Source organism: Pristis pectinata, chromosome 1, assembly GCF_009764475.1.
Source record: "Pristis pectinata isolate sPriPec2 chromosome 1, sPriPec2.1.pri, whole genome shotgun sequence".
In the NCBI taxonomy this organism is placed as follows: Eukaryota; Metazoa; Chordata; class Chondrichthyes; order Rhinopristiformes; family Pristidae; genus Pristis; species Pristis pectinata.
The window spans coordinates 98,495,032-98,520,234 of NC_067405.1; the positions used below are offsets into that span (position 1 = coordinate 98,495,032).

The 25,203-nt window shown below is 39.3% G+C and overlaps 1 protein-coding gene across 2 annotated transcripts in view; it reads left to right on the forward strand.

The window, feature by feature from the left end:
- The window catches only part of fsip1 (fibrous sheath interacting protein 1), a 624,412-nt gene that overhangs the window by 24,036 nt on the left and 575,173 nt on the right, over window positions 1–25,203 (forward strand). For both annotated transcript variants that reach the window (XM_052010197.1, XM_052010206.1), the window contains exons 8-10: window positions 4,933–5,069; window positions 5,291–5,392; window positions 11,336–11,509. In XM_052010197.1, the coding sequence (XP_051866157.1) occupies window positions 4,933–5,069; window positions 5,291–5,392; window positions 11,336–11,509 (413 nt within the window). The remainder of the gene's footprint in view (window positions 1–4,932; window positions 5,070–5,290; window positions 5,393–11,335; window positions 11,510–25,203) is intronic.

Consider the following 25,203-nt stretch of genomic DNA (forward strand, 5'->3'; position numbering starts at 1 on the left):
CAGTTGGAGATTTGGGTGGAGAAATGGCAGACTCCACAAGTAGAATGATTTCCCAGCCAAAATCCCCAGTATTGAGGGCCTAATCATACTCAGTTTGCTCTGTTGGTCAGGCCATGCTGTTTGAATGTTTGACAATAGACTCCTGAAACAGACACTCTACTTCGAGCTCCATTGTGGCAAGAGATTGCAAAAGGGACAGAAGAAATGATTCACGGGTGTTCTCAAATCCTCCTTGAAAAGGTGCAACATTCACACAGACTTGTGGGAATCTCTGCCCCATGACCACTCAAAATAGAAGAGGATCATTCATGTTGGCATTGAGGACTTAAAGTCCATTTGTCAGGAGGACACAGAAGTCCAGTGTAGATGGAAGAAGGAGGGGAAACCTTTCTAAACCATCCATTCACCTGCTCTGAAGCACTTCCTGCCCCAACTGGACACACCAGCCACTTCAGAAATCACAGAAAGGGAAAGAAAAGTCACCCTCATTTTGGGGAACTATATATGGAAGACAGCAGATGGCAGTAGAACACTGATAATCACTAATTAGTACTTCGAAGTCTCTTAATAAAATTCTGTTTCTATAATTTAGTATCTCCTGGGATTGATAACAAGACTTCACAGAACTTTTTTAAAAGAAATATTTTGATTGTAAACTTTACTTTTGTGTTAGTTGCAAATTTAGAAATATTTTAATTGTAGTGGGGAAACTCATTTCTCTCAGCAACCTTTCTGTTTATCTTACTGAAATTTTAATATTTTTCTTCAGATGAACCTAAAAAGTAGTAATAATCATGGGAGCAGCATGTTAAGTGACAGTTCTGAAGTTGTGCATTAATTTAATAGATTTAAGCAGCTGGATTAGTTCTTAAATCCTAAACAAAAGGGCACGGATTCACATTTTTAGCTAGACTTGCCTGCCTTTGATGAATTTTATTTATTTATTCAGCTCAAGCATGGGAGGAAATGGGATCTGAATGGTTGGACGAGTGGAAATTCAACATCTTATATTTTTAATAAAAGTTCTTATTGGTTTAAAGGTTTGAGATTAAGATGACAGCTTTTAACAGTCTCATGCAAGTAAGTGTAGTCATGCGCAGTGGAGACTGGCAAGTTCTTTATATTAGCTTATGGTGTCAGTGCTGCAAATGGTCAGGCCATGGCTTTTTGCAACAAGAGTATTTTTAACCACAGGAGCCAAGAATTTTTGGTGTTTTAAACTGCTGATATGGTGTAGGTGATGAGAGTTAGTATGGCTTGTGATTTTCTTGCTGCGGTAATAGAAAAACTGAAAAGTCAATTAGCCACTCATCTCTAGGAGCAGCTCTCTATTATCTTAAACGTGGAAGGGATATTCATGAAAACGGGTCTTTAAAATGATTGTTAAGCTTTTGCTAAGAATCTTCAGAAGCATCTGCAAAGCCAGAATATGATGTTGGGCAGGCACAGTAGTATAGTGGTTAGCGTAACAATTTACAGTGCCAGCGACCCGAGTTCAATTCCAGCTGCTCTCTGTAAGGAGTTTGTATGTTCTCCCCGTGTCTGCGTGGGTTTCCTCCGGGTTCTCCGGTTTCCTCCCGCATTCCAAAGACGTACGGGTTAGGAAGTTGTGGGCATGCTAATGTTGGCGCCGGAAGTGTGGCGACACTTGTGGGCTGCCCCCAGAATACTTTACGCAAAAGATGCATTTCACTGTGTGTTTTGATGTACATGTGACTAATAAAGATGTGATGTCTTGGTTTGAGTTACTGGTCTTGGAAGTATGGTGTTGGGCACTCTCTTACCAGTGTGCTATATCCGCTTACTTTTGTATTTACCTCCTCCCCTATTGTTTAATTTAAAGCTCTTTCCATAGCCCTATTTATTTGGTTAACCAGGACTCTGGTTCTTCCTGGAGTCAGATCAAAACTGTCCCACTAAAAAGCCTCCTCTTTTCCTAGGACTGTTGACAATGCTTCATGAATTGAAATCTACTTTTCCAACTTCAACCTTTGAGCCATGCATTTAACTCTGTGACCTTTTTGAACCTGTGCCAATTTGCATGTGACTTGGATAGTCATCAAAAGATTATTATCTTTGTGTTTCTGATTTTCAATTTAGATTCTGGGCGCTCATACATCTGCACTGTAACCTCTATGCTACCTGTGTTGTCAGTACCTTTATGGACCATAACAATTAGATATTTCTCCTCCTATTTCATTCCTCTCCAACCCTTAACTCTGCCATTGAGCAGGCAACACTTACTTCTGGACTTGTGCTCAGAGAACAGTATCTTTTTCTCTTATTACACTGTCCCTCATCACTACTACATTCCTTTCACATCCCCAATTTGAATGTCATTCCCATTCCCCAGTGAAATGACCAAAAACGGCCAGCTGAAGAATCTCAGTATGTCAAGCAACATCTGTGAAGGGAAGTGGATAGTCTATGCTTTGGGTCGAGACCCTGCATCTGGACTGAAAGATTGGAGGGGTGATAGCCAGTATAAAGAGGTGAGAGGGAGGAGTGGGGCAAGAGCTGACAAGCGATAGGTGGAGATAGCGACAAAGGCTGGGAGGTGATAAGTGGAGGCAACAAAGAGCCACAGATTATGGAATCTGTTAAGAATGGAAGGTGAATAGTGCAACCAAATAAGGGAGGTTACCTCCACCTTTCCCTCCCCACCTGACTCCATCTGCAGTGAACCCTTCCTCATCTGGATCTACTTAACCCTTGCCAGCTCTTGCCCCACCCCTTCCCTTCATCTCTGTATACTGGCTTTCTCCCCCCTACTCTTTCAGTGCAGATGAAGGGTCTCAACCCAAAATATTCACTTCCTTCCTAGATGCTGCCTGAACCACTGACATCCTTCAGCAGCTTGCTTTTTTTTCCAGATACCAGCATTTGCAGTCTCTTGTGTGCCCCCAGTGAAATAGTCAGTTTGCTTTTCCTTCCTTTTTGTGAGAACATCCCGGAACAAAGTGTGAGGGTGACCATCTCTCTCCTTTAAGCACCCCATTGTCTGAAGGTTGGATTCTAGATCATTAAGGTCCTCAAGCTGCAGACACTTCTGCTGATGGGGATGCTGTGGATTATTGTGATCTTGTAAGTTCCCACATGCTACAGCCAAAACACATCCCCTGCCTTGCCATCTCCGTTATAAATTTAATTCCTTTAACTAGGAAAGGTGTTTTGTAACCATTAATAATTTTTAATTGTAATTAAGTTAATAATCTAATTTTAAGGTACTAATTTTAGTTGTGCTATTAATACTAGATTATAATTGAAAGTGAACCCTCCCCATAAGGTAGAGAGAAAAAACTGCAGTACTCACCAGCCAATTATGTTATGGCCTTCCTGTGATGTCACTATTCTTTTCCTGTTTATCAAACTCTTGATTTGGGTTGCTGCATCTGGTGCTTCCTACTTGTGAAACCAAATTTACCTTTATGATGCAAACACTGCACCAAATTCTGAGTTTCATACTTTGTAGAACCAGGACACTGCATAACTTAAAATTCAGTGCTACTTACTATCTGTGCTAGTGAAAGCCTCCAAGATGAGATTGAGACCATGCATTCATGTCCCTCTGCTGCCTTATCCCACCTTAGCCCCGAATCCACGTCTTGCTCTGTCATTTTCTTATGAAATCTTTTTCTGCCAAAGCAAAATAATGCACATGCTGGAATCTTTAGTAAAAATGGGAAATGGTGGAAGCACTTAGTAGGTGAGGCAACATCTGTGGAGAGGGAAAAAAAGTTAATATTTCAGGATGATGACTTTCCATGAGAGTTTATAATAGGTCATAATTCTGAAACATTAATTCCTTTTCTCTCTCCCTGGATGTGGTTTCACTTGCTGAGTACTTCTATCTCATTTTGCTGCTACATCACTATTTCAGCATGACCAACAGACTACCCAAAATAACTCTTGGGCAGCCATTTTAGTCCTCAGACATTTTGCCAATCTCTTTCAAAATCATGATTTTTGCATTCAGTAACCTACCCTCAACCACATCTCTATTCTATCTCTAAACTTTCATTTCTTTTTAGCAATTTTTAAAAAGGTTACTCCAAGTATTTTTTACAACTCCATGTTTGAAGTTTCCAGATCACACTTCTGCTGCTGCCACACCATTTAAAAGTAGCATCTTTCAGTGTTTGTGATGCATTATCCTACCTTAAACTTAGTTTTACCTTATAATGTGGTTGACCATAACATCATACAGATGCTTCTCTGTTGTCCAAGTTTTCACTCATCAAGTGATACCTTTGCTTGAGTATGTCTTTTAAATTATACCTTTAATTATCATCTTGAAATATTTTTTCTATAGTAAGAGATTATGTAAATTTGTCATTTTATTTGTTACAAGTTAGGATCAGTATTTTTCTTAGGTTATAGCTACTATATGTTCAGTTCCTGACTCTAAGGATACAAGAAAATAGGAGCAGGAGTAGGAACATGGCCCTTCAAGCTCACCCCACTATTCATTATGATCATAGTCTCAATTCCTCTTCTGTGGCAGCCTTCAAATCCCTGATCTTTCAGAAATTTATCTATCTCCTTTTTAAAAAACCTCCATTGATCCAGCCTCCACAACCCTGCAGAGTAAAGAATTCCAGAGATTTACCACCTTCTGCAAGATATAAAGTCCTGATACATTTAGTCACTTTTTTAATTGCACTAATGATAAGTTTTCCATCCTCAAATTTTAGGGTTCATTTTAGATTTCCAGAGGCCAGATTTATTTTGTAGATATTATGCAAAATGTATGCTGTTTTTACAGAGCAAGTTGGTGAAAGTATTTTCAAGTAGCTTTTAGATCTGCACATTTGTTGTACAGCAATCCGAGTAAATTGATTACACATTTATTAGGGTTGGAGCAGGATGTGATATTTTATGTATTGAGTCGAAACATTTTGTTCAACAAGTGCCAACGTTTTTTTTTGTCAGGCTACCAGGGCTGTGCTGAAGAAGCTAAATTGCCTTCAGCAGCTTGCTCCAAAAATGTCCAAAACAAAGAAACAGGGAGCCAAATGCTTCCCCAAAATAAGATTAAAGTTAAAGATTTTATTAAGAAGAACATTGAGGTATGTAAATTCATTTCACTACATTCTTTGGTGGAATTGTTGTTGAGTGCAGTGTTATTAGCTGTAGGCTTTAGACTAATTGTTGATGATGCATTCATTACTTGTATCCATTTTTATTAATGTGCTTTTGGCCTGTGTGTATACTTTTAAAACAGGCTTGTTTATAATGATTTTTCTATTTCAAGCCCTTATTATTCATAGCTAATTACTGATATTTGCAGTTGGCAAAAGAAGCTAAGAACCCAGTGCTGTTGACTGATGATGAGAAAAGAAGATTAACAGAACTATTGAAGAACATCGATGTTGAGGTATCGAACAATGAAGTAAGACCAACTTTTGAGATTTACATTACTCTAAGCCAAAAGTAATCTTGGTTGCTTGTTGTGGTATGTTTCTATAGGTGTGCTATTTTCTGGTACCTCATCAAAGTAATTATTTTTATTTGTTTGTGTCATAAAAATCAGGACAGGATGATGAAGAGGTTGGACAAAGAATGGTTTGTTCATCACAAAGTGATTGAAGTTGTTGCTGATGTTGCTTTTAATTGGCTTTTATTCACTAACAACCTGCTCACTGAAGCCCAACTTGGGTTTTGCCAGGATCACTTGGCTCCACGCTTCATCAAAATATTAGTCCAAATCAACTAAAGAGCTAAATTCAACAGGTGAGGCGAGAGTGGCTGTTGTTCTCATGAAGGGACCATTTGACCAAGTGTGACATCAAGGTGTTCTGGTAAAACTGAAGTCAATGGTCATCAAAACATGTCAATGATTGTAGTCGTATCTTACACAAGGCTTGATGGTTATGGTTATCTATGTTTAATCATTGCCAGCCTCAAGAACTCAGCAGAAATTCCTTTGTGTGACATCCTAGGCCCAGCCCATCTTCAGCTGCTCATCAATGACCTTCCTTCTACACACAGATTCAGAAATGGGGATATTCGTGAATGATTGCACAATGTTAAATTGTATTCATAACTCCCACATAATGAATCAATCCATTTCTGCATGCAGCAAGACCTAAACAACTCGCTGAAATCGTTGGATAAGGTGCATATGCACCACAAACGTGTCAGGCAATGACCATCAAGAGAAAGTCTAATCACCCAGGGCAAGTCTGGAGTGACCAGACAAGGTTAGGATGACAGATTTTATCTCTTGAAGGAAATGAGTGTACCAGATGGATTTTTATGTGGTAGTTTTTTTTTTGTATTCAATACTAAAATGGGACTAGAAGAAATGTAAATGAGAATAGCAGAATCATTATTTGAAATTGTGGAGGTCCTGGACCAAGGGAAGGGAAGGGGGGAAAAGGGCAGGTATTGTACCCCCTGCTGCTTTATGGGAAGGTGCCACGGCAAGGGAATGTGTATTGATGGTGGTGAGAAGTGAACCAGAGTGCGAACAGTCACTTCAGAAATTGGATCATTCACTAAATGTGAACATAGAATATAGAATGATACAACACAGGAACAGGCCCTTTGGCCCACAATGTCTGTACCGAGCATGGTGCCAAAGTAAACTAATCCCTTCTGAGGATTAATAGGATGGAAGGTCTTGACTAGGGGGACCCTCCCATGCTCTGGGAGGGAGGGGAGGGGTGTTGAAGCAGCAGATCTATCAGGGCAATCTTGCTTGTTGATCTTGGGAAGGAGGTTGAAGCAAGCAGTGGGTAGTTGGGGGGGAGCACTATTAGATTGGAGGCTGTGGAAGACCCCTGGAGAAGTTGAGATCTATATGGGAAATGACAGCCTGATGTTTCATGCTCAGATCATGATCCAGAGAGACGTTTGAGGAGCTGTTGAGAGATGGCTTTCAAGCTCTGCATGATGGAAGTCAGTTTTCCAAACAGCATAGCACAACACTTGATACAGGTTTAAATGATAACATTCAGGTTGAACCATATTGAACATGGTTCTGCAATTTCTGAATGAGTATTTTCCACCTTTAAAGAAAGGAGTAATGGAGAAGATGGATAAGCTAAAGACAGGCAAAAAGAAAGTACTGAAAGATGTAGCAGTGCTCTGTAGGAAGGTGGTATAGGATGTATCCTCTGTTCCTGAAGGAAGTAATAGAAATTGCAGAGAATCTGACCACAATGTTCCAAACACCACAGATGTTTAAAATTTTAAGGAATGAAGGGTAAACTCAGCAACTACAGGTCAGTCAATTTAATGTGTATTCCTATATAAATTTTCTGTTGTACACCAGCTGGTATTGATGGAGTAATATCTCTTATAGTTTATAATTTTTTTTCTCTCTGTGGTAGAGTTTGGATTGCTATTTGTGCAAAATGGTTGGCACCATGTACCTGCCATAGAGGTAAATTGGATTGTTATTGTCAGGACCAGACATTTCTATAATTCTGGCAAACAGACCATTTCTATCCAGTAACATTTGGGAAAGAACTAGAAGCTAAAGCACAAGAACCATTTTTGATTTTTGTGGTCATTTAATCCATTAGATAGCAGGTCTTTTTCTAGGAGGATGTGAGTGTCTGCTACTATCTGACATTACAACCTCTGCATGGGGAAGCATGACTCCTCTGAGAGGTCAGGGAAGTTGAATCTCTGTATACAAGCCCTTTTAGAAGAATAGTTCCACCTTTGACTTTAGCTTCCCTCCTGTAACATTCTTTTAGTTCAGGTTAATCCTACCACAGCAATTTGTTGCTTTCACATTTGGTGATGGTCTTCCCCTTCTGGTGTTGTATCAGCATATCCAATGGATGAATATTTGAACAGGAAATATCTGCAGGATTATAAGGAAAGAACAGAAGAATTTGAAGTAATTAGCTCATTCATTGGGTTGGCTCGTTAGGCCAAATAGTTATTTTCAGCACTGGATGAAGCATAGAAGATCGGGATATAATTGGGTTATAAAAATAACAATCATAGAACAATCAAAAGGGTGTTACATTAGACGGAGAAAGGTGCTAAGCGGGGTATGGCATGAATTATTTCTTGGGCTTTTTCTACACAATTGACCTGGATTCAGTTAGTTTTGTTAATTTTGCAATTTTATTTAAAGGGGGAAATGCATTATTGACTTAAGATGCAGTCATTTTTTAAACAATGATTTAGCTTTAGTGTGAAAATGGGCAGAAAAATTGCAAATCATGTTTAATAAGAAACACAAAAATTGCAAATCTTGTTATAATAAGCACAAAGTATTGTATATTGCACAAGCAATTATCCGAATAGTAATGTGGTGAAAAGAATATCGTCAGCAAAGGGAGGTCTTTAAGAAGACATGTCTGAGCTATAATCCAGCATTGTTGATTTATTCCTGTCATATAGCATGGCACCACTGTTCTGCTTAAACCAGAACAGGTGGATAAAGAAGAATCATACTTCACCAGATGTGATTTTACTTCAGCTGTTTCTGAAGTAGATTAAAACCATTCTTGATCACATCATTAATTCTGTCATGAACTTCCATTTCTCATTGTTTGCAATACTTGTGATTTGATTTGCAAAGGTATGTCTATATATAAATCAAATATTTATTAGCAGATGATACAGATCTTGTAATGAAAGAGCAAGGGGATTAATCCTCCTGGTATATTTTTAACATTATTAAATTATTTGCTAAGCCTTTCTCTTGTATTCAGTACCATGATTTATTCAAATATAGTTATTTTTTCTCAGTTTAATTCATTAACAATTAATTTTATTAGAGCCATACTTAATTGTCTGTAAAGCAATGTCACAATGCATTTCACAAGGGGAAAGAAGGCCCATTTTCTTCAAAGGTGCAGTTCACACACTCTCTCTGATTGTACAGGAGAGATTGGTCAGAGCCTCTATCACCTACACACTCCTTCCCCTGGGTCCCCTCTCCCTACTGGTCCCATCTGCTCACCCCACCTCACTCATTTGTTTCTATGCTCTGCCTTCCTTTCCTATCAGATTCCATCATCTGCAGCCCTTTGTTGCCTCCATCTATCATCTCCCAGCCTCTGCCACTCTTACCACTCTTTCCACTCTTCCCTCTTCCATCTGCCTATCACCCCTCTTCACCTGGATCCACTTTTGGCTTGCCAGCTCTTGCTCCACCCCTTCCTTTCACTTCTTTATACTGGCTATCTCCCCTCTATCTTTCAGTCCAGATGAAGGGTCTCGATCCAAAATAACGACTATCCATTTCCCTCTGCAGATGCTGTCTGACCAGCTAAGTTCCTCCAGCATCTTGTTTGTTGCTCATTTGTATCTATCTATGTTTGGAGGCCATTTGTGTCAATACCTCTTGCTCTTTTTACCTATTCCACAGCCTGTATGAGGAAACAAGCCATACACTGTTGGAATGTATGCATATGTCAACTTAGTCTTTACAATGCATGTCCATATGCTGACCAGGCCCTGAATAACATTAAACATTTCTACAAAGATTATAATTCTGCTATAAGTCTGCGGACTCTGGTGAAGAGAACATTCCAGTGAGCTGCATTGTTTTGCTGAGCCTGTTAACTAAGCTATACAGACCAGGCCTTACTTTGTTGAGGCAGAAATACACTTTTGATTTGCTATGTATTTTAACTTCATGTTTTTGTATCATTTTGTTAGTTTATCTGCTGGGCCAGATGTTGTGTAAGGCCTTGTGGCTTTAGACAAGAAATCTTGCATTGAAGGTTTTTTGTGCAATCTTTTGCCATTGTGGATATTAGCAATTTTCTGGATATGGAAGGATGCGGTGTGGGGGGCAGAAGTGGACATAGACAGTAGGGAAAGTAAGTATGAATTGGGTAGGGGAAGAAGGTTGAGGGAGCTGCCCTAAGGGTCCTCAAATGGAATGTGGGGTGTTGGGATGTTCAGTAACAATGTAAACTAAAGAAATGTTGCACTTCACCAGCTTGTAGAAAGATGGAATTTAGAGCATCAGCAATATGCGTCTTGAATGCCAAGTTGTGCTCTAACCTTTTTAAAGTGATACATAGCACAGACATTTGGACACCAGTCTGTAATATTAACTTGCAAATTATATTATGAAAGCATAGTGTAGGACAAATGTGTATTTCTACCCCATCAAATGAATCAGACCTGGTTTGTGTAACTGCACAAGGTAAGAGATACCAGAAGGCTCCTGTGAGGAATGTGGGAATTGGACCATCAGCATGGTATCTAAGGCCTTCATTGAACAAAGGGATACTTTGGACACCAGATCCCAAACAGAGGCACATGAATTTTATGCAGGCAAGGTGAAGTCACAAGCGATTACCACGTCTTCTCGTGTGGGGTCAGTATAGAAGTGATAACTGAACTTTTGCACATTGAAGATTCTGTGCCTTTATCACCGAGTATGTATAAAATGCCATGACTGATACAATTGGAGAATGTGTGTGGACTGTATGAATTGGATTAATTACCCCCTCGCCCCCTCCTCAAGGTGAAAAATCAATGAAATAAATATGTTTGTTTAACCTGAGAATAGTTTTGTGAGTGGCTCACCTGCTTTACTCCATTTTGGATTGTAAGGATTTTTGGGAACTTCACTTTAAAATGACATATCTTAATGAACACTGTATTGATTTTCATCTGGCATTGATTTTAAATTATATTATTTGAAATCCTGTCAACACTTCAAAACATCTTTTATTAGAAACTGACAGGTGTAATTGGTTTATTTGGCATTGGTGAAGAATCTATTGTTGTACAGGTAACAGGTGATAGCAGGAAGCTGAAAGGAATTAATCCAATACTGTTCTACAGAATTGTATGTATTCATCATGCTCTTAAGAAAAATGACAATGTCCTTTAAATGTTTTAAAATTTATATTTTTCAATATTGAAGGATTTTCTGGGGCTTCAAGATTTGTGGTAAATCTAGATTTTATGATTATTGAATTGTTATTGCAGGCATCTTAGATGAACTATTTTTTTATAATAAAGAAGCGTAATTGTTGGTCATTTGGTTACAGTCAAGTGAAGAGTACATTATTAACAACCAGAAACATTAACACAATGCCACTTTTTCTTTGGCCTCTGACAAATAATCATTATTAGTGATTTCTGAATATTGTATATGTTAATCTGTTGACTCCCTACCACATGATTAATTACCATCATACATTTTATGAAATGCTATATATCCTTTCCCAAGCCTTTCTGCTTTTCTCACTTTTTGTGTTAAACTTTGTAACTTCAGTGTTGCAGAGAATTAATGTTGTCACCTGGCTGTTAACTGTGCTCTGGTCTTCAGGTGTTAAATGAGTTTTAATCTTGTACACAAAAATAATACATTGAGGTCTTGCACATTATTGGCCCTTAGGATACTTCGATGCCCTGGGCAGTAACAGTGGCAGAACGAGATGGATATAATCCAGAGCCCATGGACCAACAGCAGTTATTTGAAATTGATGCTAAACTGCAGGTTTACCATTTAACTGAGAATATCCCCATGAATACAAGCTCAAGGTCCAGTGTACAAACCTGGAGTAATCAGGTAAGACTAGCTATAAAAATAAATGGAAAGTACATAATTCATTTATTTAAAAAGAGTATAGAAGAGGCCATTTAAAAAAAACAATAACCATAAATTAGTATATATTTTCTCTGCAATGGTTATGAATTTGATTGGCAAAGGATATAAACAAAAGAGTAGCTTACGTGAGATTGATTGAATAGAAGAATGGCAATTCATAAATTAAGAATCTTTTTCTTATAGTACGTTGGAGAAATTAAAACATATTCCTCAAATAATTTTGCGTTCAGCTAAGTATAGTTGTCAGCTTTTACTGTTAAATATGTACAGTATTTGGTTAATGTCTGTATTATAAATTTTATGCTGATTTCAAATGGCTTTTGCATGCAACCTTTTCAGTGAACCATTTTTAAAGTATTTGCCTTACATTAATAGAGTCTGTGTAATGCCTCTTAAAACAAGAACTGCTGTGAATTGAAATATCATGGTATACATCAATAACACTTCATATCTGTTAGCACACGATAAACTGCATAGATTAGGAGCTGCTGGTAAGAAAATGTAACTTGTAAAATGCGACATTATTTTGGATGTTTCAGCTTTTATTTTTGGAAATTTGATTATAAGTGTGTGTACCACATGAATATGCTCTATAAGAAGTGTAAATTAGTCTATCATCGATATCCTATGACAATTAAAGTTAAAATGTGCCAGGCACATACTATTTAAATGTCTTTTTGGTCATAGTGCAGTACAATGTGGTGAATGAATAGCAGCAGTTCAGATTAGCTGGTGCCGATTAAAACCAGTCTGCAGCTCTGAAACAGAATGTGCTGTTTGGCTGCAAGTGGCTGTGGAAATCATTCAAAAAGTCTTTGCTGCCTGCTGTGTATGATGAATGGGCACAGGTGAGACTGAGAACCCACATTGTCAGTTGTGTTGCTCGAGGCCTTGGTACTTGAGGTGAAGAGAAGGAGAGAGGTCCTTAACCTCTGGGAGATCAGGAAGGTTTCCAGGTATTTGAAAAGTGTCGGTGGGTCAAGACAGCTGAACATGTTAATATCAGGAGTTAAGCTCAAAAGATATGAACAGTGTGCCACAAAAAAATTGGTGATCACTTAGGAACGATCAAGATCAGTGAGTATGTATTCAAATACTATCCTCCACCAAGTGTACCAGCAGCCCTGCAAACTGATCAACTACCTTGCTTCTATACCCGCTTCCCTCACCCCTTCCAAACTCTCCATTCACCTTCTGAAAATTTCTTAGCAGTCAGAACTGCCACCTAACTTTCATACTTTCACTTATCCACCTTGCCCTCACTGGCTTGCACCACCTCTTGTTGCATGGACACGCCCAAACCTAGTCACCATCCAAGTTCATTGTACAACACTCACTGATACATTTCCCTTTCTAGAAAGAGGAACTGGCACACAAACAACATCAGATGTAGCAAGCCAGTGAGGCAATATGTACATCTAAAATGCCTCTGTTCCATGGAGGGAAGTGTGCTGCTTTTTATTGGAGTAGCCTTTAATGTTTGTGGTCAGTTGCAGAACTATGCTCTTACCTAATTCTCCTCCTCAAATTCCATGTACCCTTCAGTTTCTTCTGATTATAAGCTGAAGATAGTTAAAGCATGCACCCTTATTTTCCTGCCTTTCCCTATCCTAACCCAAAAGTCATATATTCTTTCAGATACTCAATAAATTCAGCTTAGCCAAATGGTGGCTTATGAGTAAGAGAACCGCAGCTGATACTTGGAGTGACCAGTGCAGATCCTGGTACATGATTACTGCTCGGAGGAGCATAAAAGTAGGATCAGAGGAAAAGACAATCTAGGTACCAGTTCCATGAAAGACAAGGTCACACGTGAATTCTGCTGGAAAGTACTTGAGGTCTTAGAAGCAACATAAGAACATAAAAAGTTGGAGCAAGAGTAGGCTACATGATTCCCTTGAGTCTGCTTTGCTATTTCATAAGATCATGGCTAATCTGACCTTGGGTCTTCATTTTCCTGTTTGATTGCTGTAATCTTTCAGAAGTCTATCTATCACAGACTGAATATGCTTTATTATTTAGCATTCACTGATCTCTGGGTTAGAGAATTCCAAAGAGTCACAACATTTTGTGGGAATAAATTCCCCCTAATTCCAATTTTAAGTGAGTGACCCATTATTTGGATATATCGCTCCAGGTTGTTGACCTTTGCAGCTATGGAAATATCTGCAACACATCTACCTTGTCAAGTCAACATGGAATCATAGATGTTTCATTTACATCACCTCTCATTCGTCTAAACTCCAAGGAGTACAGGCCCATTCTGTTCAACCTTTTCTGGTCAGACAAGTCCCTTATGCCAGGCCTCAGGACAACTTGTCTTTGATGGAGCAGCCTGTCGAAGGATTATAACCACGAAATGTTTGGAAGTATGTGTGTAGTGTCAAAGTGCATGCAAAGTTTAAATTTGCTTTGTGATTTTGCATTGGGATGGGAGCCTACTTGTTCCAGTATGAAAGCCATGGTCATTTCAATTCTTGAATCAACAAGTGCTTATGCAGCATTTTATGTGTTAGTTTCTGCTGTAGCACAAGCAGAAGCTAACACCTGAGATTGCAGTGATAACCAAAATGATTCTGTTGCAAGCTCAGACAGTTTTGTGTAAGGTTGCTTGCAGCCTTGGAATCTCTGAATGCTGCCAGCTTGGCTCTGGATACCAGTGTTAAAAGAGGTTTCGTGAGAGTTCACAGTATCACAGAACTGATGTCCAGCAGGCTATAATGACTGATTAGTCCCACCCTGGAATTTGGCTGTTACTTCAAGGAACATAAATATGTTATTTTTTGCTGCTGTTGTCTATCAGGCTGTCAACCCAGTCCACTGGAGTTCATGTGGAATTGTGTATTCGGTACCAATGCTGTCTAAGCTCAGGGCTGTTCAAGGGCATTTTCCAAAGACATCTACCACAGTCTGCTACCACTGTTGCAGATGTCTTATGCTTCAGCCTAAAAAAGTCTAGAGTGATAAAATCTTATGGCCACTATGACCTTTTCAGATATTGGCAACTGATTCTGGCCCTGTTCTGTTGTTACATTTATGGCTGCGGCATGTGGTCTATCTCAGTCAGGATTTTGATAGTGAAGTAGAGTTTCTTCTTTGAGATACAGAATGGAAAGACAAAAAACAAAAACACTCTTGCTTGATAGGACATTGTACTGAGTGCTTATTTTACCCACTTCCATTGCCACCTCCTTTTCGGAGTGCGACTCAGCTCTGTGCGACTTTTCCACAATTTCCCAGGCATGCTGCACTGCAACAGAAACTGTCACTGGAGCACCTTGCCCACATCACAGAATGCCATTTGAAGCCTATTGTTTCCTTCTGCAATACCAAAACTGTCCTAAATTACCAAAACTGCCCTAAACTCCAATAATCAATGTTATAATTTGCAGTTTGTGCACACTCCTGTTGTGTACAGGTGCTTCACACATGCTACCGCTCTTCCAAATATGGCAGATTTTTAACTTTGAAGCAAATTGTTCCTATAGTGCCCATATAGTGCTGAATTTCATTGCTACTATGTGTAATTGAAAGAGAAATGCTCCATGTTTATGAAAAGGTATATTTATTATTTCACTGCATGTGTAAATTGGCATCTGTGCAAAAAACAGTGAATCATTATTCTGTTTTGTTCTGTGATCAGAGCAGGGCTTAAAACCAGATTTACACAATATAATCTTAGCAGTAATGTGAAGAAAAATGTAATTATGTTTCAATATTTTATTTTCTTATTCTACATACAAGATCATTAGAATTGGGGATTAGGCCAAATAGCTTCTCAAACCTTCTCCATATTTCAGTAAGTTCATGGCTGATCCTCTTCCTCTTGTCTTTACTACCTTATTCCTTTATCTTCTGATTTCCTGACTATCCATATAATAACTGAACATCCACAGACCTCTGCGGTAGAGACTTGTAAAGATTTACAATCCCTGCATCCCCTGTTCCAGCCCACTGGACTTCCAGCCCACTCTTTCATCCAGCCCCCAAGCTCCTAAACCTGGTCTTCGTCCTGGATGGCTTATTTTCAGTGACTATGTGAAAGGTTACTCTGTAAAATAGATAAATAATTTATGCAATGCTGAATGTAGGTTCAAGGCTTCGAACCTCAAAGTTTGCGGTGGCAGGCCCAATATCTGTAGGCAAACCATGCGTCGATTCTACTAGCAAGCCGATAATGGTATGTTACGATTCCTGGGTCATCATCTACATTTCCTAATAAAGTACATCACCTGTAATTTTCTCACATTACACTCATCTGCAACCAATCCACCACTCTCTTGATGTGTTTGTTTAGATGTTGGGTACTAATGCAACCATGAGCATAAGCTTGTGTTCGTCTGACAGCCATGCAAATGAACTTCCCAGAAGGAAGTTGAATTAGTAATTGGTTTATTATTGTCACATGTACCAAGATACAGTGAAAAGCTTTGCTGGCATGCCATCCAAACAGATTATTCCATCCATAAGTAATTGAGGTAGTACAAAAGGAAAAACAATAACAGAATGCAGAATATAGTGTCACACGAGATTCTGTAGCCGCTGGAATCTGGAGCAACACACACAAAATGCTGGAGGAACTCAGCAGGTCAGGAGGGAAATAAGCAGTCAGCATTTCGGGTTGAGACCCTTCATCAGGACCAGAAAGGAAGAGGGCAGAAGCCAGAATAAGAATGTCGGGGGAGGAGCACAAACTGGCAGGTGATGGGTGAGTCCAGGTGAGAGGAGGAAAGTAAGTGGGTGGGGGAGAGGAATGAAAGGGAGTGACGTAAGAAACTGAGAGATGGTAGGTAGAAGAGGCAAAAGGCTGAAGAAGGAATCTGGTAGGAGGGGACATTAGACCATGGAATAAAGGGAAGGAAGTGGGGAATAGATGGGAAGGTCATGGGGGAGGAGAAGGGAAGGGGTGAGGAGGCCGCAGGAATGAGGGAAATCAGAGAGGGGAGGGAAAAAAGATGGGGGTAAAGAGGAGAGGGGTTACTGGAAGTTGGAGAAATCGATGCTGAGGCTGTCAGATTAGAGACTACCAAGGCGGAATCTGAGGTGTTGTTCCTCCAACCTGCGTCTGGCCTCAACGTGGCAGTAAAGGAGGCTGTGGACAGACACGTCAGTATGGGAATGGGATGTGGAATTGAACTGGCTGGCCACCTTTTGCAGTGAACGGAGTGAAGGTGCTCGATGAAGCGGTCACCCAATTTGCGTCGGGTCTCCCTGATGTAGAGGAGGCCGCACCGGGAGCACTGGATGCAATAAATGACATCCTTGGATTCACAGGTCAAGCGCTGCCTCACCTGGAAGGACTGTCGGTGGCCCTGAATGGTGGTGAGGGAGGAGGTGTAGGGGCAGATGTAGCACTTAATATGGTTGCAGGGATAAGTGCTGGGAGAGTTTATTTCCCTCCATAGATGATGCCTGACCTGCTGAGTTCAAGAGTTTGTCTTTACCATACAAGAGTCTTATAACGGCAGGATAGAACCTGTCCTTGATCCTGGTGATATGTATTCTTAAGCTTTTGTATCTTCTGCTCGATGGAAGGGGGGAGAAGAGAGAATGACCGGGATGGGAGGGATTTTTGATTACGTTGGCTACTTTCCTGAGGCAGTGGGAAGTGTGGACAGAGTCAATGGAGGGGAGGCTGGTTTTCATGATAGTCTGGCCTGCATTCACTACTCTCTGCAATTTTTTTTCATGGTCTTGGGCAGAACAGTTACCATATCAAGCTATAATGCATCCAGATAAGATGCTTTCTGTGGTGCATCTCCAAAAATCGGTGAGAGTCATTGGGGACATACGGAATTAAGCTGTCGGGAGCTGAAACACTAGCTGAACTTCTTTCCCTTTCCCTCCAGGTATGCAAAGGACCCTTATGCAGCTCTCAATCCTGCCCAAGTTAAGACAAGCTAACTTACTGCAGGCCAGAGACTACCTGATCTGCAGGTTTGACTGTTATTTGATGGTGTATTGTTCACTAAACTGTGGACAAACAAGGCACATCCTTAAAAAAAAGTTTAGCTATATAACTAGCCCTGTCACCTCAAGTTTGAGAAAAATAATTAACAATTAATTGTAGCTATCAGAGTAGGAGGTGTCCTTTAAGGATAACATTAAAGAATTGCTCAACAATTCCTTTTTTTTTTAGTGATATGAAATACTCTTGTATTTCAGTGGTTTATTACTATCCTATTTTGTAATGTTAACTTTATTTTTGAGTAATCTAAACTTGTCTGCTTTCATCATTGAATAGTAGAAGCTGGAACAGACTCAATGGGCCAAATGGCCTACTTCTGCTCCCTTGTCTTGTGATCTTGTGAACACTGTGTTTACTTCTGTATTGCTTAGGTATCATTATATCTTTATTTAAGTCTGTGTTACTGAAGTATATACTGATCTTAGTGTGGATTGGTTGCAGTCTAACTACAGCTTGCCTTGCAAATATTGAGAGGAAGGAAATCACAAAATTGAGTGTCATGAATTTCAGTGAGAGGAAATAATCTGTCAATCAAAAATTAGTCTAACAGTAACTAATGATTTAACAATCCAGAAACACTGAAGCGATTTTGCGTTTCTTGTCATGGGATATCTTTGTGGGAAGCAAGTCTGACTGGCACATCTTGCGCACGCTCAGCAGCTAACTTCTGTTGCAAGTTCACGTTTCTTTAGATTGGAACTGCTAGCTTCTTTCCTTGGGAGGAGGCCAGGTTATTAGCAGGCTGGAAAAAAAAACAGGAAATGAAAATTCTGTGAGAATAGCAGACTGTCAGTGTGCAAACTGGCCTGCAAACCCAGGGGATTAGGAGATAGGGTATGAGTTAAGAATCTCCAGAACTTGATGGTTGCTTTTTACCCTTTGTATCTCCATTATTTTCAAGAACATAAGGAACAGAAGCAGGAATAGGCCATCAGCTCCTTAAGCCTGCTCTGCCTTTCCAAAGCATTGTGGCTGATCCAGTCTTGGTCTCAACACTGGTCCCTTTTAGCTCCAATGTCTGTCACTCTCCTCTGCCTTGATGTCACTGGGGTAAGAGAATTCCAAAAATTCCAACCCTCTGAGAGAAGAAATTTTTCCTTAAATGGATAATTCCTTATTCAGAAACAATGCTCCCTAGTTCTAGATAATCCCCACTGGAGAAAATGTCCTCTCCGTGTTAACTTTGTCAATTCCCCAGAATCTTGGACGTTTCAATAAAATCATCTCTCGTTCATCTGTGCTTATTGCAGTACATACTCAACCTTTCTTCACCCTTCATCCCAGGAATCAACCTCATGGATCTTCTCTGCACTGCCTCCGATGGAAGTATATCCTTCCTTAAGTATGGAGACCAAAACTGCATGGTCTCACCTATGTCCTTCAAAGTTGTATCAATACCTATATACCTTAATACACCATACTCCTGGCAGAAAAGGCCAACATTCCATTCGGCTTCCTAATTGCTTGCTTTACCTGTTTTTTTTCTGTGTTTCATTTACTAGGACCCCCAGATCCCTTTTGTACAACAGCAATTTGTAGTTTCACTTCATTTAATTAATAATTTGCTGTTTATTCTTCCATTCAAAGTGGATAACCTCATACAATTTCCAATGTTAAATTGCATCTGTCAACTTCTTGCCCATTTACTTAATCTCTCTATATCCTTTTGCAGGCTCCTGTGGGTTCTCCTCACAATTTGGCTTCTTTATCCAAATCATCACTATATATTAGAAATAATTAATGTCACAGCACTGACCCCAATAACACCCCACTATTTACAATTGTCAATCCAAAATTGATCCATTTTTATTGACTCTGTTTTCTGTAAGTTAGCCAATTCCCCTAGCTGTGCCAATGGAAGTTGCTGGATTTGCGCTGATATACTTCATTGAACCTTCCATGGAAAATTAGAGCTGATAATAAAGTGTGTGGTTACTCAATTTTTTATACTGATGTGGTACTGAATGTAATACCAATCAACCTTTCTTGTTCTGAAAGAAAAACATTTTGAACAGTTCATCCTTACTTCCTGCATGTAATATATTCTTTTGGAAATATTAAGTGTTTTAATTTTTTTTTGCTCTCTTAGCCTGACTTTCCTCTTTTTATATCCCTGATTTGAGTTTGCATGCTTCTTCTCTGTCAATGTTTTTTTTTGTTAAATCTCATTGCTAAGCCATAGACCTTCTGTTCTACCATTCACTTAGGCCGCAGGTGTCCTTGTGCCTTCAGAACTCTAAGATTTCTTCATTAGTCAAATGTACATTGAAACACACAGTGAAATGCATCTTTTTGCATAGAGTGTTCTGGGGGCAGCCCACAAGTGTTGCCACGCTTCCAGCGTCAACATAGCATTCCCACAACTTCCTAACCTGTACATCTTTTTGACTCCTTCTCAATAGTCAAGAGAGGACCTCATCTAAATATCTTATGTGAAAGACAGCACCTTTCACAATACTGCAGTCTATACCTTCATATGAACCTAGATGAGGATATAGCTTGAATCAAGTGGATACAGTGAGCCATTTAGAAGCTTAATCAATATTGGTGAACTGGTGAGATTTGCACCTGCATCTTTATATAGTTTGAAAATAATGACTGCATCTTCAACTCACTGTTATCATTGATGAAGTTTTTTGTCTTTTGATACTGCAGTTATAACATCATTTTTCCACAGTGGCAATGTATTATATTGTTACAAAATGAAGTTGCTGGATTGCTGGCACAGAAAAAAATAGTCTGTACACCATATGGGTGCCTCTCTATGGTTTAAATTTCACATTGGGAACAGTGTAACTGCAATCCATATACAATGACCACTGAAAAGTATGAACCATCTGAGAATTTTTTTAAAAAAAATTGATCTTCTGAAGCATTTTAATATTAACTTTTTAAAGTTAAATTAAATTTTAATTGGCCTTTGGATGTTCATGAGCAGACCTTTAACTATGAAAACTGCCAGAGGGGCTTAAAACTCCAGATGTCTAACCATATATTTTTAGTTATTTAGTCAAGTACTTGTACATTTTTGATTATATAGTGCTTAGTGGAAGAGTGAAAATAGTATATTTTGATGGCCAAAGGGACAATTTCTTTTCTGAGCTATGTTTAATTTTGTGCTTTCCATATTTTGGTAGGAGTATTCTTGTTTGAGTTCTGCAAATTTGTTTACTCGTATTTTAAAAATGAATTAGAACAAATGAGTAATTGCAAGAATTAGTACATAATATTCATATGCATTTGTATTGCTCGAGACCCGTAAGTATTTCCTTGATGGTGGTTGAGCAATATATGTATTATGAACATAGCTTTCGGTGGACAGAACAAGTTTCAGTTCAAACCAAGTGCTTCCAATTCAATAGACATGCTAGTTTGTGAGAAGGGAAATTGGAACAAATATCCTTTTGTTTGTAATAGGGTCATAGAATCAGATTTGCACAGCACAGAAATAGGTCCTTCGGCCCACTATATCCATGCCAACCATTTTAGTTGTCTAAACTAATCCCATTTACCTGCATAAAGTCCATAGCCTTTTGTGCCTTGCCTAATTAAGTGCCTGTCTACATGTATCTTAATTGTAGTAATTGTATCTGACTCCATCACATCCTCTGGCAATGATTTCCTGGTATCAACCACTCTCTGTGTGGAAAAGATACTTTCCCTCCAAATATCCTTTCAAACTTCTTCCTCTCACCATAAATCAATAATTTCTTCAGGTTGTTATGAGGACGCACATATTAATTTTATGAAACTTTATTTATACAGCATGGTAACAGGCCCTTCTGGCCCAACGAGTCCATGCCACCCAATTACACCCATGTTAACCTGCTGACTCGTACATCTTTGGAATGTGGGAGGAAACTGGAGCACTTGGAGGAAACCAATGTAGTCCCAGGTAGAACGTACAAACTCTTTACAGACAGTGGTGGGAATTGAACCCTGATCGCTGGTGCTGCGATAGCGTTACGCTAACCACTACACGACCATGTGGGCATTGAATCTAAATAAATGGCCTAAAGTTTGTCAGTTAGGGATCTCCCTGATCAACAAAGCAGAATATTACCTTATTACTGCTTCAGTTGTATCGCTAACTAAAATGATTTCCATTGAATTTCTTTGTCAGTTGAATTTTGAGTGTTGGTTGATTGAAATGTTAAAGTAGACATAAGGATCAACTGCAGCCAGCACTGTACCTTTTCATAGGACACATCAACAGCTGTTTTGCAGCTATGTGACTCTGTTCCTTTTGATCCCTTTAATATTTGAAGCATTTATAACACTTTTGCAAACAGGAAAAAGCACAAGATAATCTTGAAAATGCACATTGCTATAAAACTTCAGAACTTTTCACTCAACATAAAGCTTAACAGAAATACTATTCTAAATGGTTTTACTTGAGAAAAAACAGCTTTGTAGAAATTAATAGAAATAATGCCAATTTACAGATATTACAAAATACAGATTGACATTTTTATTCAAGTCTTCAAAACATTTATCACAGAATGGACAGAGTACAGTTAAAATAATTTCTACAAATGTTCCATAACTGAATTATCAAATGAATATTTCATGCATTTTCTATATCAACTATACCCTGTGCAGCTGCAGCCATGATAGCTTTGGAATGAACCTTATGATTTCCAGTATCTTGAGTGCTGTTTAAAGTGCAGCCTTCTGCTCCAATAATTATCAGTTCTGGGACACTTGCAGTCTGTTGGTACAGTGAGGCAGTGCAGTCTTCCCTAGATTTCTCAACTCTCAGGCTGGTGAATCTGTCCACTAGAGCTGCAAAAGTTTAACCTAGTGCAAATATAGTGGGCCCATTAAAATTAATGGGAAGCAATAGTCAGCAGAAAGGCCAACATGATAGGTTAACTGTGTTTCTCTTTCTACACGTGCTGTCTGACCCACTGAGTGTTTGCAGCACTTTCTGCCCTCTTTTCAGGTTTCTAACATCTTCAATTTTTGTTTTATTTTTGGAAAATAATGGCTACAGGGAAAACAGCAGTTAGATGTTTTAATTTTTAGTATCTAAATATTGGTTTAACTATATTTAACCAATACTTCATTATTTTAAAGTATATAGAGTTCTTTTTATGGTATTTTAATATAATATGAAATTAATAATTTCAACCTTTAAATTGTATTCTAATTTTTAAATATTTCCTGGGTAGCTTTGAATTTTTGTGACTATCTAAGCATTCATAAATATTATAAATGACAACGCTGATAGCTGGTGATCATGGAAAGGGTGGGGCCACAAGGGCTTTCTGGAAGTGCAATCTGCAACTTGGGTTCAGCCTACTGATCAGCTGAGAGTGGGTCTTCCAGAAACAGACTGTAAACTAGCATGGTCCAGTGCCAGTAACCAGCAAGCTTGGATAACATTCCATCATCAGAATATTCCGGTCAATGTTCAACAGGTGTTCTCGTGCCTTGTGTGTGGGTGGTTGCATGAGTTTGGTGTGAAGCCCCAAGTTTCTTATATTCTACTGCATGTGCAACCCAATGATAAAATAGGTCTATTGTGCCAATTGTACAGAAAGTCTTTTCCTCCTTGACCTCCACCCATTGCAGAAACTGGAGCTAATGGAGAGATTGCTTGGTAGTGGATGATGGTGGAATGAAGAAACGGAATGGGAGGGTGCAAGAGGTTAAAGGAAGGAGATTAGTTGGAAGGAAGGCTGGTGAGGCCAGGTGGGGTGAACTGGGGAGCTAGAGAGAGGCTCCAGGGGCTAGCAAGAAGACTGGTAATGCTGAAAAGATTATCGGGGTGGCATATGTCTTTTGAGAAGTTTGGAGGGTGGCTGAGAAATAGTTCAGAAAGATGGGTTGGGGGAAAATTAGGTAAAAGCTTGGGGTTACCAGGAAGTAGATTGAGGAGGTAGATGAGGGTTAGGTTGCAGGTGTAGTAAGGAATCTGAGGGATAATGAAGACATCAGCAGGAGGGGGAAGGACAGGAGGCAGTCTCCATTGATAAAGATGGAACCTTCCTTCAGGAAGATCAATGCTTTAGGTTCCCCAGCAGAAGCCCAAGTAGGCTTGGGCTGTTTAACAGAAATGGCACTGGCATTGGTGGGATCATATTCTAGCATCCTGGAATGGCACATTGGAGGACAGCTTGCTGTGACACCTTATGAATTCCTTGTAACATTGGCATCTACACATATAATGGCAGAAACTGGAGCTTATGACAACAATCTCTGCTTGTGTGGCAGACTTGATTGACTTAAGTTTGAACTTGTGTAGTAACCAGTATTGGGGTAGCTTATGTACATGGGGCTTGGGTCATCAGATGCGATATTACAGTTGGCCGCCAACTATTCTAATGTAGTCCCTACCAATTCCTTGCTGAAAAGAATGGACTCCAACTTGAACATGCTTGATGTAGGATTCCTCTTTGCTCCTTAATGTTGCATGCAGGTTGTTTAGCAAGCACCCAGCATTTCATTATCTTCTTCTGTGGGCTGCCTATGAAAATCTTAATCTAATTTCTCTGTAGAAGAAGTTGTGTGGTTTTTCCTTCTGGTTTGCTGACATTTGTACTATCCTTTTCCTATGGCCTGACTGCAGGCCACTCAGGCTGATGGTGTGCAAGTTTGCAAATCTGAAATCACTCTAAATTATTTGAGCTGCTGGCTGGGAGTATCATATTCATTGAGTGTGCATGTTCATCACTCTCTTCCTGATTTTCGTTATCTCATTTCCAGTCGGCAACTTTTATCTGTTGAAGGATTGCATTAAGGTAAGCATATGGGGCTGTTTTAGAATTGTACCTTGCACCATCTGCTGCTTACAAATCCAAGAAATTGTGGGATAAGACAGAAAAGGGTACCATTATCATCTATGGTTTTGCCCCACTGCAGCCCGTGGTACTATGATGGCCTCTCTAATTATGATAAGCACTGTTTCCTCTCCAGTTGCAGGATGATGCAGCTGCACCTGAACCTTATTAGTTAGCTGTGACTGCCTTGCAAGAGAGAAGCGTGTCACACCTTGTGTTTGAAATTTCATACCTTTCATAATTAAATAATCAGTATGATGTACTTCAGTATTCTTATGTGAAGATGCAGTGGAACATATGAATCTTGGATTTAGTGGTGATTGATAAAGATTTTTGGCAAGTGATTAATGTGGATGCTGTGAATTAAAGGTTTGCTGAGAGTGGTGCTACAGTTGGTAGGATATTATAGTTGAAGATGAATTCATTGAGCTCATTCATAACCACGTATGATGCCATCAAATGTGAACCACTGCATTTCAGATCCTGGGGGTACACACCTGATTGTTGACCTCCTTGGCTTTCTACTCCTGTGAGCAATTTAGAATATTTCTAAATAATCCTTTAACTGCATTACTCGGGATTGTTGGAGAAAAAGATATAATTCTGGAGACTTCCTTCTTACACATATTGGCCTTCATTTCTCTTATAGCCAGGAGGGCTGTATTGCTTAAATGGAAGGGAACTATTCCCCCTACTCATGCTCAATGGTTAAGGGATGTTATATCGTATCTAAATTCAGAGAAGATCCGTTGCTCTATTTCTGGATCTATTCTGAACTTTCAAATATGGGGACCTTTTTTGAACTACTTTCAAAACCACTGATTTGGTGCTAAATGTACAGATATTGGCCAATACTACTATGTCTTTAGGATGTTACTAAACAGCTTTGGTTTTGGTAGTGG